Source organism: Equus asinus, chromosome 6, assembly GCF_041296235.1.
Source record: "Equus asinus isolate D_3611 breed Donkey chromosome 6, EquAss-T2T_v2, whole genome shotgun sequence".
Classification (NCBI taxonomy): domain Eukaryota; kingdom Metazoa; phylum Chordata; class Mammalia; order Perissodactyla; family Equidae; genus Equus; species Equus asinus.
The window spans coordinates 5,870,493-5,886,206 of NC_091795.1; the positions used below are offsets into that span (position 1 = coordinate 5,870,493).

The window sequence follows — 15,714 nt, forward strand, 5'->3', positions numbered from 1 at the left end:
AAGAGCTAAGAGAATCAACAAAGGCTTCCAGGAGGGGGCAACCATCCGACTGATGACTCTATTTCCCCAAATTCAGCGACTAAAAGTAGTTTTCTGTAATGTGCCACCATTATAAAACAACTTAAAATCTAATTCTGAAAATGTAAAACATATTTGACTACATAAGAATTGCTTCATTATCATAGTATTCTCTTCTAGCTGTTTACAGAAAATTATACCATAAGCATATTTGAAAGCTTACCTTGAGTGACTGTTTTGAGAACAATTAAAGTTGATAAGAATCTCACTGGTAAATTGGAACTCTTAAAAAAAGCAGCTGTCTTTGGTTTATTCTCCACAGAATGTTCTGAAGAATTATCCGGCATTCCCTTAGTTACTACTCCTTTGAACAGGTCTTCACCCAATCTCCTCAATGTTGATGTCATAGTTGTATGCTGTTAAAAATATGTACCATCTTAGTATACTTATTCATGTCCAGAAAATACATATTTTGAATACTACAATCAAACTTGTGACCTAAAAATGACTCAATTTTTGGCTAATTAAAAAAGTAAAGCGGATGTGCAATATTGCTAAGTATTAATTTTACAATCAACTTTTAAAAATTATGATATATTTTTCTAAAAGAAATAGGCATCTATTAGAAACAGAAAAATTAAGAAATTAGAAAGTTATTTTCTAAGAATAAAATTAGAACAATAGAGACAAGATTCAATTTCAAAACATTTAAGAACAGAAGATCATGATATATTTCTGACATAGAGAAATCAAAGAAAGGAGGTAGATGCTATGGCTCTTTATTGCTCCACCACTCCTGACAACTGGCATGTCAGGAGCATCTTACAGTGTTAGCTTACAAAGTCATGATCTGGGGCCTCAGTGCTTTACAGCTCAATGTGACTATAAATGTCACAACTTATATGAGTTTTAATAATTTCAGAAGAATAAAATCCTGGGTTAGAATCACGGCTAATTCTCATGGACAACAAATTAAAGCAAGAAAATGGGCAAAACAGAAATAATGGCATATAAGTACCTCTAAAATAATGTAGACTCTTACAGTATTCCACAGAGACAAAGGGGCAGAGAATCTGTTTGAAGAAATAATAGCTGAAAACGTTCCTAACCTTAGGAAACAAACCAACATCCAGGTACTGTAAACACAAAGAGCACCAAACTAGAGAAATCCAAAGAGGCCCACGTGAAGACATTAAAATTACAGTATCAAGAATTAAAAATAAAGAGAGGATCCTAAAATCTGCAGGAGAAAGGCAACAAGTTACATACAAAGGAAACAACATAAGGCTATCAGATGACTTCTCAGCAGAAACATTACAGGCTAGAAAGAAGTGGCACAATATGTTCAAAGTGCTGAAAGGAAAAAACCAACAGCCAAGAATACTCTACCCAGCAAGGCTATCATTCAGAACGGAAAGACAGAGAGTCTTACAGACAAGCACAAACCAAAGGAGTTTATCACCAATAACTAGCCTTATAAGAAATGTTGGGGCCAGCCCAGTGGCGCAGCGGTTAAGCGTGCACATTCCATTTCGGTGGCCTGGGGTTGGCCAGTTCGGATCCTGGGTGCAGACATGGCACCGCTTGGTATGCCATGCTGTGGTAGACGTCCCATGTATAAACTAGAGGAAGATGGGCACGGATGTTAGCTCAGGGCCAATCTTCCTCAGCAGAAAGAGGAGGGCTGGCAGCAGTTAGCTCAGGGCTAACCTTCCTCAAAAAAAAAAAGAAAGAAAAAGAAATGCTAAGGGACTTAGTAAGCAGAAAAGACCACAAATAGGAATAAGAAAATTATCCAAAAAAACCCCAAAAACAAAACAATAAAATCACTGGTAAGGGCAAATATACAATAAAGGTAGCAGATCAACCACCTAAAAAGCTAAAATGAAGGTCAAAAGATGAAAGTATTACAATTATCTATTTCTGTAATAAGAGAGTAATGGGTACATATGCACAAAAAAGATATTAGATATGATATAAAAAACAAAATGTGGGAGGAGCATAAAAGAGAAGAGCTTTTAGCAAGAGGTCAAACTTAAGAGATCATTAACTTAATATACATTGCTATATAGGTAGATTGTTATATACGAACCTTATGATAATCACAAACCAGAAACCTAGAATAAACACACAAATAATTAAGAGAAAGGAACCCAAATATAATACTAAAGAAAGTGATAAAACCACAAGGGGAGAGAGCAAGAGAAGAAAGGAAGAGAGAAGTACTAAAATACCCACAAAAAAGTAACAAAATGGCAATAGCTACTTTAAATGTCAATGGACTAAATGCTCCAATCAAAAGACACAGGGTGGCTTACTGGATAAAAAAACAAGACCCATACATATGCTGCATACACGAGACACACTTCAGGGGCCAGCCTGCTGCTGCAGTGGTTGAGTTCATACGTTCTGCTTCAGTGGCCCAGTGTTCACCAGTTTGGATCCTGGGTGTGGACATGGCACCGCTTGGCAAGCCGTGCTGTGGTAGGCATCCCACATATAAAGTAGAGGAAGATGGGCAAGATGTTAGCTCAGGGCCAGTCTTCCTCAGCAAAAACAGGAGGATTGGCAGGAGATGTCAGCTCAGGGCTAATCTTCCTCAAAAATACACCCCCAAAAAACGAGACACATTTTAGACCTAAAGACACTCACAAAACAAAGAGAAGGGATGGAAAAACATACTCCATGCAAATGGCAAAGAAAAGAAAGCTGGGGTAGCAATACACATATAAGACAAAATAGACTTTAAAACAAAAACTGTAACAAGAGACAAAGAAGAGCACTACATAATGATGAAGGGAACAATCCGACAAGAGGACATAACACTTGTAAATATCTAGGCATCCAACAAAGGAGCACCTAAATATATAAACAACTATTAACAGAAGAAATAATAACAAAAGGAGAAATAGACAGTAACACAATAATAGTAGAGGATTTCAACACTCCACTTACACCAATGGATACATCATCCCAACAGAAGATCAATAAGGAAACAATGGCCTTAAACGGCACATTAGATCAGATGGACTTAGTAGATATACGCAGAACATTCAATCCAAAAACCGTAGAACACACATTCTTTTCGAATGCACATGGAACATTCTCCAGGAGAGATCACATGTGAAGCCACAACACAAATCTCAATAAATTTAAGAAGACTGAAGTAATATCAAACATCTTTTCTGACCACAACAGTATGAAACTATAAAACAACTAGAGGAAGAAAACTGGAAAAGGCACAAATATGTGAAGATTAAACAAAATGCGACTGAAAATGATTGGGTCAGTAAAGAACTAAAAGGAGAAATAAAAAAATACCTGGAGACAAATGAAAATGAAAATATGACATGCCAAAATGTATGGGATACAGCAAAAGCAGTTCTAAGAGGGAAGTTTACAGCAATACAGGCCTACCTAAACAAACAAGAAAAATCTCAAATAAATAATGTTATACTATACCTACAAAACTAGAAAAAGAACAAACAAAGCCCAAAGTCAGTAGAAGCAGGGAAATAATAAAAATTAGAGCAGAAATAAATGAAATACGGACTAAAAACAAATTGGGTCAATGAAACTAAGAACTAGTTCTTTGAGAAGATAAAGAAAATTGACAAACCCTTGGCCAGACTCACTAAGAAAATAAGAGAGAAGGTGCAAATAAATAGAATTAAAAATGAAAGAGGAGAAATTACACTGGATACCACAGAAATACAAAGGATTATAAGAGAATACTATGATAAACTGTATGCCAACAAACTGGATAACCAAGAAGAAATGGATAAATTCTTAGACTCATACAACCTCCTAAAACTGAATCAAGAACAAACAGAGAATCTCAATAGACCAATCAAAAGTAAAGAGATTGAAACAGCAATCAAAAATCTCCCAAAAAACAAAAGTGCAGGACCAGATGGCTTCTCCGGCGAATTCCACCAAACATTCAAAGAGTTAATACCTATGATTCTCAAACGATTCCAAAAATTTGAAGAAGATGGAATGCTTCCTAACTCATTCTATGAGGCCAACATTACCCTGATAACCAAAATCAGACAAGAACAACACAAAGAAGGAAAGTTAAAAGCCAATATCGCTGATGAACATAGATGCAAAAATCCTCAACAAGACATTGGCAAATCAAATACAGCAATACATTAAAAGGATCACACTATACCAGGAAGGCAGAGATAGTTTAACATCCACAAATCAATCGATGAGATTCAACATATTAACAAAATGAGAAATAAAAATCAAATGATCATCACAATAGATGCAGAGAAAGTATATGACAAGATCCAACAGCCATTTATGAAAAACTCTCAACAAACTGGGAATAGAAGGAAAATACATCAACATAATAAAGCCCATAGATGACAAACACACAGCCAACATCATACTCAACCATGGAAAACTGAAAGCCATCTCTGTGAGAACAGGAACAAGACAAGGTCGCCCACTCTCGCCACTCCTACTCAACACAGTAGTGGAGGTTTTGGCCAGAGCAATCAGGCAAGAAAAAGAAGTAAAAGTAATCCAAATTGGAAAGGAAGAAGTGACACTCTGTTTGCAGATGACATAATTCTATATATGGGAAACTCTAAGGAACCAACATAAAACTATTAGAAATAATCACCAACTACAGCAAAGTTGCAGGGTACAAAATCAACCTACAAAAATCAGTTGCATTTCTGTATACTAATAACGAACTAGCAGAAAGAGAAGTCAAGATTACAATCCCATTTACAATTGCAACAAACAGAATAAAATATCTAGGAATAAATTTAACTAAGGAGGTGAAAGACCTATATCCTGAAAACTAAGACATTATTGAAAGAAATCAAAGAAGCTACAAAGAAATGGGAAGATATTCCATGCTCATGGATTGGAAGAATAAACATAGTTAAAATGTCCACATACCTAGAGCAATCTATAGATTCAATGCAATCTCAACAGGAATCTCAATGACATCCTGCACAGAAATAGAACAAAGAATCCTAACTTTTATATGGAACAACAAAAGACCTCGAGTAGCCAAAGCAATCCTGAGGGAAAAAAACAAAGCTGGAGGCAGCATAATCCATGACTTCAAAATATACAACAAAGTTGTAGTAATCAAAACAGCATGGTACTGGCACAAAAACAGACACACAGATCAATGGAACAGAATTGAAAGCCCGGAAAGAAAACCACACATCTATGGACAGCTAATATTCGACAAAGGAGCCAAGAACATACAATGGAGAAAGTAAAGTCTCTTTAATAAATGGTGTTGGGAAATCTTGACAGCCACATGCCAAAGAATGAAAGCAGACCATTATCTTACACCATAAACAAAAATTAACTCAAAATGGATTAAAGACTAGAATGTAAGACCTGAAACCATAAAACTCCTAGAACAAAAAAAATAGGCAGTACACTCTCTGTCACTGGTCTTAGCAGCATCTTGTTGAACACCATGTCTACTCAAGCAAGGGAAAAAAAGGAAAAAATAAACAAATGGGACTACATCAGATTAAAAAGCTTCTGCAAGGCAAAGGAAACCATGAACAAAACGAAAAGACAACCCGCCAACTGGGAGAAAATATTTGCAAATCATATATCTGGCAAGGAGTTAATCTCTAAAATACATAAAGAATTCATACAAGTTAACAACAAAATAACAAACTACCCCATCAAAAAATGGGCATAGGACATGAACAGACATTTTTACAAAGAAGGTATACAGATGGCCATCAAGCACATGAAAAGATGTTCAACATCACAAATTATTAGGGAAACGCAAATCAAAACTACACTGAGACATCACCTTACACTTGTTAGAATGGCTATAATCAACAAGATGAAAAACAACAAATGTTGGCGAGGATATGGAGAAAAGGGAACCCTCATGGGAATGCAAACTGGTGCAACCACAATGGAAAACAGTATGGAGATTTCTCAAAAAATTAAAAATAGAAATACCACACGACCCAGCTATCCTACCACTGGGTATATATCCAAGGAACATGAAATCAACAATACAAAGAGATTTATGCACTCATATGTTCACTGCAGCATTATTCACAATAGCCAAGATGTGGAAGCAACACAAGCACCCATCAACTGATGAATGGATAAAGAAGATGTGATATATATACAATGGAATACTACTCAGCCATAAAAAAGGACAAATCACCCCATTTGCAACAACATGGATGGACCTTGAGGGTATTATGTTAAGTGAAACAAACCAGACAGAGAAAGACAAATACCATATGATTTCAGTCACATGTGGAAGATAAACAAACACAGGGATAAAGAGAATAGATTACCAAAGGTGAAAGGGGTGGGGAGGTCGGCAAAAGAGGTAAAGGGGAATATATGTGTAGTGATGGGTAAAAACTAGACTGTTAGTGGTGAGTACGATGTAGTCTTTACAAAAACTGACATATAATAATATACACTTGAAATTACACAATGTCATAATCCATTATGACCTCAATAAAATAATTTTTTTTAAAAATAAACAAACCGGGGCTGGCCTGGTGGCACAGCAGTTAAGTGCACACATTCCGCTTCAGGCGCCCAGGGTTTGCTGGTTTGGATCCTGGGTGTGGACATGGCACCGCTTGGCAAGCCATGCCGTGGTAGGCATCCCACATATAAAGTAGAGGAAGATGGGCATGAATGTTAGCTCAGGGCCAGTCTTCATCAGCAAAAAGAGGAGCATTGGCAGCAGATACCAGCTCATGGCTAATCTTTCTCAAAAATAAATAAATAAATAAAATTAAAAAACCATAAAAGGCAGGAAAAGAGTGGAAGAACAAATGTCAATGAACAGAAAGTAAAAATATGGTAGATATTAACCAATGATATCAAAATTACTTTAAATAACAATAGTCAAAATATACCAATTAAAAGAGACTGTCAGAGTAAATCAAAATACAAGACCCAACTATAGATTGTCTTCAAGAAAACCACTTTAAATATAAAGACACATTTATTGAATGTAAATGGATAGAAAAATACACCATGCTAACATTAAGCAAAAGAAAGATGGAATAGCTATATTAATTTCAGACAAAACAGAGTTGAGAGCAAGGAGAGCTACCAGGGAAAAGAGGGGCATTACATAATGATAAAAGGGTCAATTCTCCAAGAATATATAATAGTATCTTGGGTACAGCAATTACTTTTTTTTTTTATTTTTTATTTTTATTTTTTTTTTTATTTTTATTTTTTAAAGATTTTATTTTTTCCTTTTTCTCCCCAAAGCCCCCCGGTACATAGTTGTATATTCTTCGTTGTGGGTCCTTCTAGTTGTGGCATGTGGGACGCCGCCTCAGCGTGGTTTGATGAGCAGTGCCATGTCCGCGCCCAGGATTCGAACCAACGAAACACTGGGCTGCCTACAGCGGAGCGCGCGAACTTAACCACTAGGCCACGGGGCCAGCCCCTCAGCAATTACTTTTTAGATACAACACCAAAGGAACAATCCATGAAAAAAAATTGATAAGCTGGACATTCTTAAAACAAAAACTCCTGCTCTGCCAAAGACACTGTCAAGAGAATAAGACAAGTCATAGATTGGGAGGAGAAAATATTTGCAAAAGACATAGCTGATAAATAAAAGACTGTTATCCAAAATATAGAAAGAATTCTAAAAACTCAACAATAAGAAAACAAACAAACCAATTAAAAAACGGGCAGAGGACCTGGACAAAGTAAGATATACAGATGGCAAACAGACATATGAAAAGATGTTCACAAGTGTATTTCATTAGGCAATTGCAAATTAAAACTATGAGACACCAGTACACAACTATTAGAATGACCAAAACACTGACAACACCGAACGTTGATGAGGATGTGGAACAACAAAAACTCTTTCATTGTTGCTAGAAATGAAAAATAGCACAGCAACTCTGGAAGGCAGTTTGCAGTTAAAAAACTACACATACTCTTGCCATATTATCCAACAAGCATGCTCCTTGGTAATTACTCAAAGGAGCTGAAAACTTACGTCCACACAAAAACCTGCACATGGATGTTTATAGCACTTTTATTCATATTTGCCAAAATTTGGAAGCAATCAAGATGTCCTTCAGCAGGTGAGTGGATAAATAAACTGTGGCACATCAACAATGGAATATTATTCAGTACTGAAAAGAAATGAGCTATCCAACCATGAAAAGACATGTAGGAACCTTAAATACATATTGCTAAGTGAAAGAAGCCCATCTGAAAAGTCTAGATACTGTATGATTCCAACCATATGACAAGCTGTAAAAGGCAAAGCTGGGGCCAGCCCCGTGGCCAAGTGGTTGAACTCATGCGCTCCACTTCAGTGGACCAGGGTTTTACCAGTTCAGATGCTGGGCATGGACATGGCACTGCTCATCAAGCCATGTTGAGGTGGTGTTTCACAAGCCACAACCAGAGGCACTCACAACTAGAATATACAACTATGTACTGGGGGGCTTTGAGGAGAAGAAGAAGAAAAAGAAGATTGGCAACAGTTGTTAGCTCAGGTGCCAATCTTTAAAAAAAAAAATAACAAGGCAAAGCTATGGAGACATTAAAAGGATTAGTGATTTCCAGGAGTTAGGGGTTTGGGAGGCATGAAAAGGCAGAGCACAGAGGACTTTTAGGGCAAACTATTTTTAGAATCAAATTATTCTGTATGATATGATAATGGTGGTTATATGCCATTATACAGTTGTCAAAACCCACAGAAGGTAAAACACCAAGAGTGAATCCTAATGTAATCTATGGACTTTGAGCAATAATGACATGTAGGTGTAGGTTCATTGATCATAACAAATGTCCCACTCTGGTGAGGGATGTTGACAGTGGTGGAGGTACGCATGTGTGAGGGTATGGAGTATATGGGAAATCTCTGTGCTCAATTTTGCTATGAACCTAAACCTGATCTAAAAAATAAAGTCCATATATAAATTTAAAAAAAGCAACATGAGAAATCTTTATGGTGACGGAATTGTTCTATTATCTTCACTGTATCACTGTCAATATTGTGGTTGTGACATTATACTAGTTTTACAAAATGTTGCCATTGGGGGAAACTGGACAAAGGATACAAGGATCTCTCTGTATTAGTTCTTATGACTATAGGTGAACCTATAATTATCTTAAAATAAAAAGCTTAATTTAAAAAGTACATGCAATTAGACAATTATTAAAACTAAAATATTAGAAATCCATCAATAAATGTTGAATAAATAGAGAGGGGCAAGAACACTACTTTTCACTGCAAAAGTAGATGCAGGCTGGCAGTACTGTCTAAAACAGCACACAGAGTGGGGTACTGAGTATATATTTGAAGACAACAAAAATAAACTAAATTACCTGAAAGAAAAGGAGAAAAACATTTGGAAGGAAGGTAAAACAAAATTTCATTCAATTTTGTGAGTTTAGCCTTTTGTGGCTAAAAGCAAGCATTCACCCAATCATTTTCTGAAACCATTATACAAACAGCAAAATCAAACAGATTGTAAAAAGAAGACAGTGACATTAACAATCTGATAATTTATATAGTGTTGGTGAGGTACATAGTTAAGATCAACAAATTAAAAATTATATTCTCTGCACACTCTGAATATGCAAGCACATACACACACACGCTCCTGTACTTATCCATGTCCACCAGAGGCAAAACGTTTAGGATATCACCTCAGGAAAAGGCATCTTTCCTTAACTTCAACCATCACACTACTCAATACTACTTAATCATCAGCACTGCACTGAGCAGTTTACTTGTGTGCTTCCTAAGTTCCACAGGACCAAGATTAAACTACACAAGCACAAATTTGTTTTTCACCTTCCTTAACCAACTGAAAGCTAGAACAGCATTTATCAATACTAACTAGGGAAATAAAATTTAACAAACTCACTACAATTCATAGAACAAATGGCTACATATGCATGTCATAATTTGAATTAAATGACCCTTATATAAGTAGGTAATACATACCATTCATTTTATAAAAAGCTGAAATAATTTTGTCTTTGATTAGGTTACCCTAATAATCATTGTCCCATTCAGTTAGTGTATATTTATTAGCATAAACAGACCAAATGCTTAATTTATATTACTGTTAGTAGGATATGAAAAATTATAAATTAAACAATGGGGGTGGCAGTTGGTTTTAACAATAATCTAACAGCAAAACTCCTAATTTATACAATTCTGAAACTCAAAAAACAATGTCATATAGTGAATCTAATATACAGCATTGAGACATAAGATATATAAAAGGAGAAAGAAAAGAAAGCAGTGAATAAAGCAAGGGAAGCAAGGAGAAGTCCTAAAATAAAAATAGAAGACATGCAAAAAAAAACCCGTGAAAGATCAAGAGAATAATGCTAACAGAGTGTTATTTAAAGACAGACTCATTAATCATTTACCTGTGTTCCAGCATCCAGCTGCCTTACAGACCAATATAAAAATTTTACAAAAGGCTCATGAAGTTTGGCACTCACAAATGGCATCCACTGTAGCTGCTCTGTCAACACAGGCAAAAGCTAAAGATAAAATGATGGAAAATATAAATGCACAGTATTTTTAGATGTCTGAAATCAATTACCATAATTTTCCAAAAATTATTTTTTTCCAAAAGAAAAAAAAAGTTCTCTAACAAAAGACAGTCACTTTAAAATCATACACAATACAATATGGAAATACGTATTTGAAAATTTAAATATCTATTTCCTTTGACCCAGCAACAGCACATCTAGGATTTTCAGGAGATCAACCTATACAAACATACTCTCTGAATCTTAAATGGTTAAATGAATTTATGGTGCATATATTATCATTAAAAATGATAACGGCATCTATATTTATTGCCATGGCATATTCCAGGGCAACAAAAGCAGGTTGAAAAGAACAAGTGTAATAAGATCTCATTTATATAAAATATGTCTACATGAATTTATATTGAAAAAAGATATACGAAAGGATGTTTTAAACAACAGTGAGATTTTAATAATTGGGGTGATATTTACTTTCCTCTTTTTTGTCTGTTTTGCATAAATATCTTAATAATTAATGTCAATTTGTAAAAATAATAATGTGCCGCTTAATGATAGGGATACATTCTGAGAAATGCGTCATCAGGCGAGTGTGCCATTGTGCAAACATCCTTACTTACACAAACCTAGATGGCCTACTACACGCTTAGGCTATATGGTACTAGTCTTATGGGACCACTGTCATATATGTAGTCTGTCATTGACTGAAACATCATTATGCAGCACATGACTGTACATATATTCTGAAAAGATGTTTATCAATGTTGCTTCAAGAGTATATCATTTTGCTAAAAGACTTCAAGACCATAAAGATATATTCTAAGCATCTGGTGGAATAACCCCAATTCCAGTACGGTAGCCTAAGAAAATAACCTAAAGTATACCCCTCCAAAAGCACATGCACAGAAGTATTTGTTACATTGTTTATAAGAATAAATACGTGAAAATAACTTAATTGCCTAGCAATAAGGAAATGGTTAAATCAGGTGTATATACACTCAGTGGGCTAAAGATTATGAACAAAAGGAAAAATATTAATAATAAATTAAACAGTAACAGCTAGGATACAAAATCATATGTAACCGGGCCACAGATGTGATAAATAAGGTATGAAAATAAACATGAGTTTGGAAGGACATAAGTGATCTTTCAGAGCAAAATCTAGATACTGCTGACCACTCCTTCCTTTTGAAATACTCTCCTTGGCTTCTGTGACACCAATTTCTCCTAATTTTCCCTCTACTTCTCTGGTCAGTATCAGTCTCTTTTGCTGGTTCATTCTCATTCACCTTATCATTAAATGTTGCCATTCCTTAAATTCGGTATTAGTAAATACAGACTAATGACTCCCATATTTATCTATCTAGCTCAGACCTCTCTGCTGAGCTCTAGTCTGTCATATTTCAGTGCCTACCAGATATTCATTTTGATATCTCAACTTGTCTAAAACAAACTTAGTAGATGGAGGAGGCTCAAACCCAGATTTCCTCCAACATTTCCTACTTTGAGTGAATGCTACCAACATTCATCCAGTTGCAAAAGTCAGAAACCTGGAAGCCAATCTGGACACTCCAAGTTTTATACTGGATCCATTACCAAGCCTCATCAAGTTTACCTCCTAAATAGTGCCTTTCTAATTCCATAGTCACCATCTTAATGCAAGTTACTATCTTATTTCACCTCACCTATGTGAGAGCTTCCTAATTCTTTTCCAGTATCTACTCTTGCATCCCTTCAATGCTATCTCCACATAACAACCAACATGATCCTTTTAAAGCATAAACCTGATCTTATTTTCTCCTTAAAACTCTTCATTGGTTTCCCATAGTCTAAGTTATTTTCTAGAATGAAATTTCAAGCAAAATTGAAAAATTACACCTTAAGTTGAGAAATATCTAAATTGTACTTTTGTGGATGATTGGAATTTGATAATTACCTACTCTGTTAAGGTCATAATTCCAGCAAAATTTTATATACTTCATTTCCCCCCTCTGTATTTTTATATAAGATTTAAAATTGGTAAAGAATGAAAGTGATTTCAGAGGGAAATCTTTCAAATGGGACTACACTTATGTATACAAGATAAAGTACACAGAATTACCTATAAAGTTTTTCTGCCACAAAACAAGATACGTAACACCACAAAGCAGCATGCGAAAAAATTAAACGTGTGAGATAGTCAACAGACCCAGGCTCTTCAAAAAGTTATTAGCATAAAAATGTGAAGTGGGGACAGCCCTGGTGGCCTAGTGGTTAAGTTCGGCGCGTTCTGCTTTAGCAGCCTGGGTTTGGTTCCCAGGCACGGACCTAGACTACTTGTCTGTCAGTGGCCATGCTGTGATGGCAGCTCACATACAAAAAGGAACAAGAAAGAGGAAGATTGGAAACAGATGTTAGCTCAGGGTGAATCTTCCTCAAGGAAAAAAAAAAAAAATGGGGAGGGAAGGGGGGAGAAAGCAAAGCATCCCAAGTTTAAAGAGACTCAGGAGACAGTAAGACCAAAAGTAACATATAGGCCTGGTTATATGCTGTTTCTGTTGTGGTGGTGATGGTGGTGAATATTTTGGCAATAGCTTTATTGGGATTTAATTCACACACCATAGAATTCACCCATTTAAAGTGTACAATTCAATGATTTTTAGTATATTCAGAGTTGTGAAACTATCACCATAGTTTTAGAACATTTTCATCACCTTTCTCCAAAAAACCCTAACCATTAAGTCACTCCAACACTCTGACCCAACTGTCCCAGCCCTAGGCAACCACTAATCTACTTTCTGTATATAGATTTACCTATTCTGGATTTTTCATATAAATGGAATCCTACAACACTGTGGTCTTTTTTGACTTCACTTGTAATAGTTTCAAAATTCATTCCTGTTGTAGCATGCATCAATACATCATTCCTTTTTGTCAGCAAATAATATTCCACTGTATACATACACCATTTTATTATCCATTTGTCAGCTGATGGACTTTTGGGTTGTTTCCACTTGTTGGCTATCATGAATTGTGCTATGAACATTCATGTACAAATTTGTGTGCACACACACTTTCATTTCTCGAGTACATACCTAGGAGTAGAATTGCTGGCTCATATGGAAAATCCACGTTTAATCTTTTCAGGAACTGCCAGACTATTTTCCAAAGTTGCTATACCATTTTACATTTTTACCACTAGTATGAGTTCTAATTTCTTCACATCTTGGTCAACACTTAGGGTTATCTGACTTTTCGATTTTAGCCATCCCAGTGGGTATGAAGTCATATATCAATGTGGTTTTGATTCCCATTTCCCAAATTACTATGTTGTTGAGCATCATTTCACGTGCTTATTGACCATTTGTATATAATTCTTAGAGAAATGTCTATTCGGATGCATTGTGCATTTTAATCAGGTTGTCTTTTTTGAGTTGTAAATTTTTTTTTTTAATATTCAGGATGGAAGTCCCTTTATCAGATACATGATTTGGAAAATACATTCTCCATTCAGTTGGTTGTTGTTTGACTTGCATGATGGTATCCTTTGAAGCACAAAAGTTAAAACAATGTTTTGACTCAAATTTCACTTTTTAATTAGTTAGAATTTTCTCAACAATGAAGGTTTGCTCGTCTTCTGTTTTGGTCTCAACAACCAATACTTATTGGACATCTGCTTTTATTAAGGCACTGTTAGTGCTAGGGCTGCAAAGAGATACAGAACCCAAACTCATTGTCCAGGCCCACAAAGATCACCATGCTTCAACACTTCCTTCTTTTCCCAGTATTTCCCCTTTTCTCCTCACATCTAGTACTCTAGTCATACAGAACTTTTGCAAACAATTAGAATACACAGCTCTTTTTCCCAATTCCATGTTTTCTCATGTGTTATATTTTCTCCCCCCAACATTACTGAGGTATGATTGACAAATAAAAACTGGATATATTTAAATTGTAAAAAATGATGTCTTGAGGGCCAGTCCAGTGGCACAATGGTTGGGTCTGTGTGCTCTGCTTCAGTGGCCCGGGGTTCGCAAGTTCAGATCCTGGGCATGGACCTAGCACCATTCGTCAGACCACGCTGTGGCAGCATCTCACATAAAATAGAGGAAGATTGGCACAGACATTAGCTCTGCAACAATCTTCCTCAAGCAAAAAGAGGAAGACTTGCAACAGACGTTAGCTCAAAGCCAATGTTCGTCACTCAAAGAAAAAACACGTTTTCCTATATGTACATACTATGAAATGAATGATTACCACAATCAAGCTAATTAACATATGCATCACCTCACATAGTTACCATTTGGGGAGGTGGGTAAGAACACTTGAGATCCTAACAGCTGCAAGGTGATATCTCACTGAGGTTTTGACTTACATTTCTTTGATGATCAGCGATGTTAATCTTTTCACATACCACTTGGCCATGTGTGCATCTTATTTGGAAAAATGTCTATTCAGATCCTTTACACATTTTTTTCATCAGGTAAGTTTTAAATTTTGATAAAGTCCAATTTATATGTTTGTTTTTCCTTTGGTTCCTTGTGCTTTTTATGTCATATTTAAGAAAACAGCGCCAAATCCAATGGCATGATGATTTACCTGTATGTTTTCTTCCAAGAGTTTTGGACTTTTACCTCTTATGTTTAGGACTTTGATGCACTGTGAAGGTTCATTTCTGGATTTTCAATTCTACTCCCTTGATCTACATATCTACCCTTATGCCAATATCACACTCTACTTGTTACTGCAGCTTTGTAGTAAGATTTAAAATCAGGAAGTGTGAGTCCTCCAACTTTGTCCTTTTTCAAGCTTGTGTTGGATATTCTGGGTCCCTGGCATTTCCATATGAATTTCAAGTCAGCTTATCAATTTCTGCAAAGCAGCCAGTTGGGATTTTAATAAGGGTTATATTGAATATGCAGATCAATTTACAAAGTATTAGCAGCCTACATCTTCTAATCCAGGATTAAGTATGTCATTCCATTTTATTTAGATCTTTTTAATTTCTTTCAACAAGGTTTTGTAGTTTTCAGAGTATGAGTTTTACACTTCTCTTGAACAACTGATTCCTAAGTATTTTCTTATTTTTGATGCTACTGAAAATGGGATTGTTTTTCTTTCTTTTTTTTGGAGGGGGGGTGGTTTTGACAAATTTATTGGTACTTTAGTAAAGACATTCACCTCAGT

The 15,714-nt window shown here is 35.7% G+C and overlaps 1 protein-coding gene across 24 annotated transcripts in view; it reads right to left on the reverse strand.

The window, feature by feature from the left end:
- The window catches only part of CCDC138 (coiled-coil domain containing 138), an 82,298-nt gene that overhangs the window by 29,337 nt on the left and 37,247 nt on the right, over positions 1 to 15,714 (reverse strand). For all 24 annotated transcript variants that reach the window (XR_011503802.1, XM_044773112.2, XM_070511494.1 and 21 more), the window contains 2 exons: positions 10,423 to 10,539; positions 242 to 434 (listed from right to left, as the gene is read on the reverse strand). Coding sequence is in view for 23 of the 24 variants with exons in the window: in XM_044773112.2 (XP_044629047.2) it covers positions 242 to 434; positions 10,423 to 10,539 (310 nt within the window). In the remaining variant the exon portion in view is untranslated. The remainder of the gene's footprint in view (positions 1 to 241; positions 435 to 10,422; positions 10,540 to 15,714) is intronic.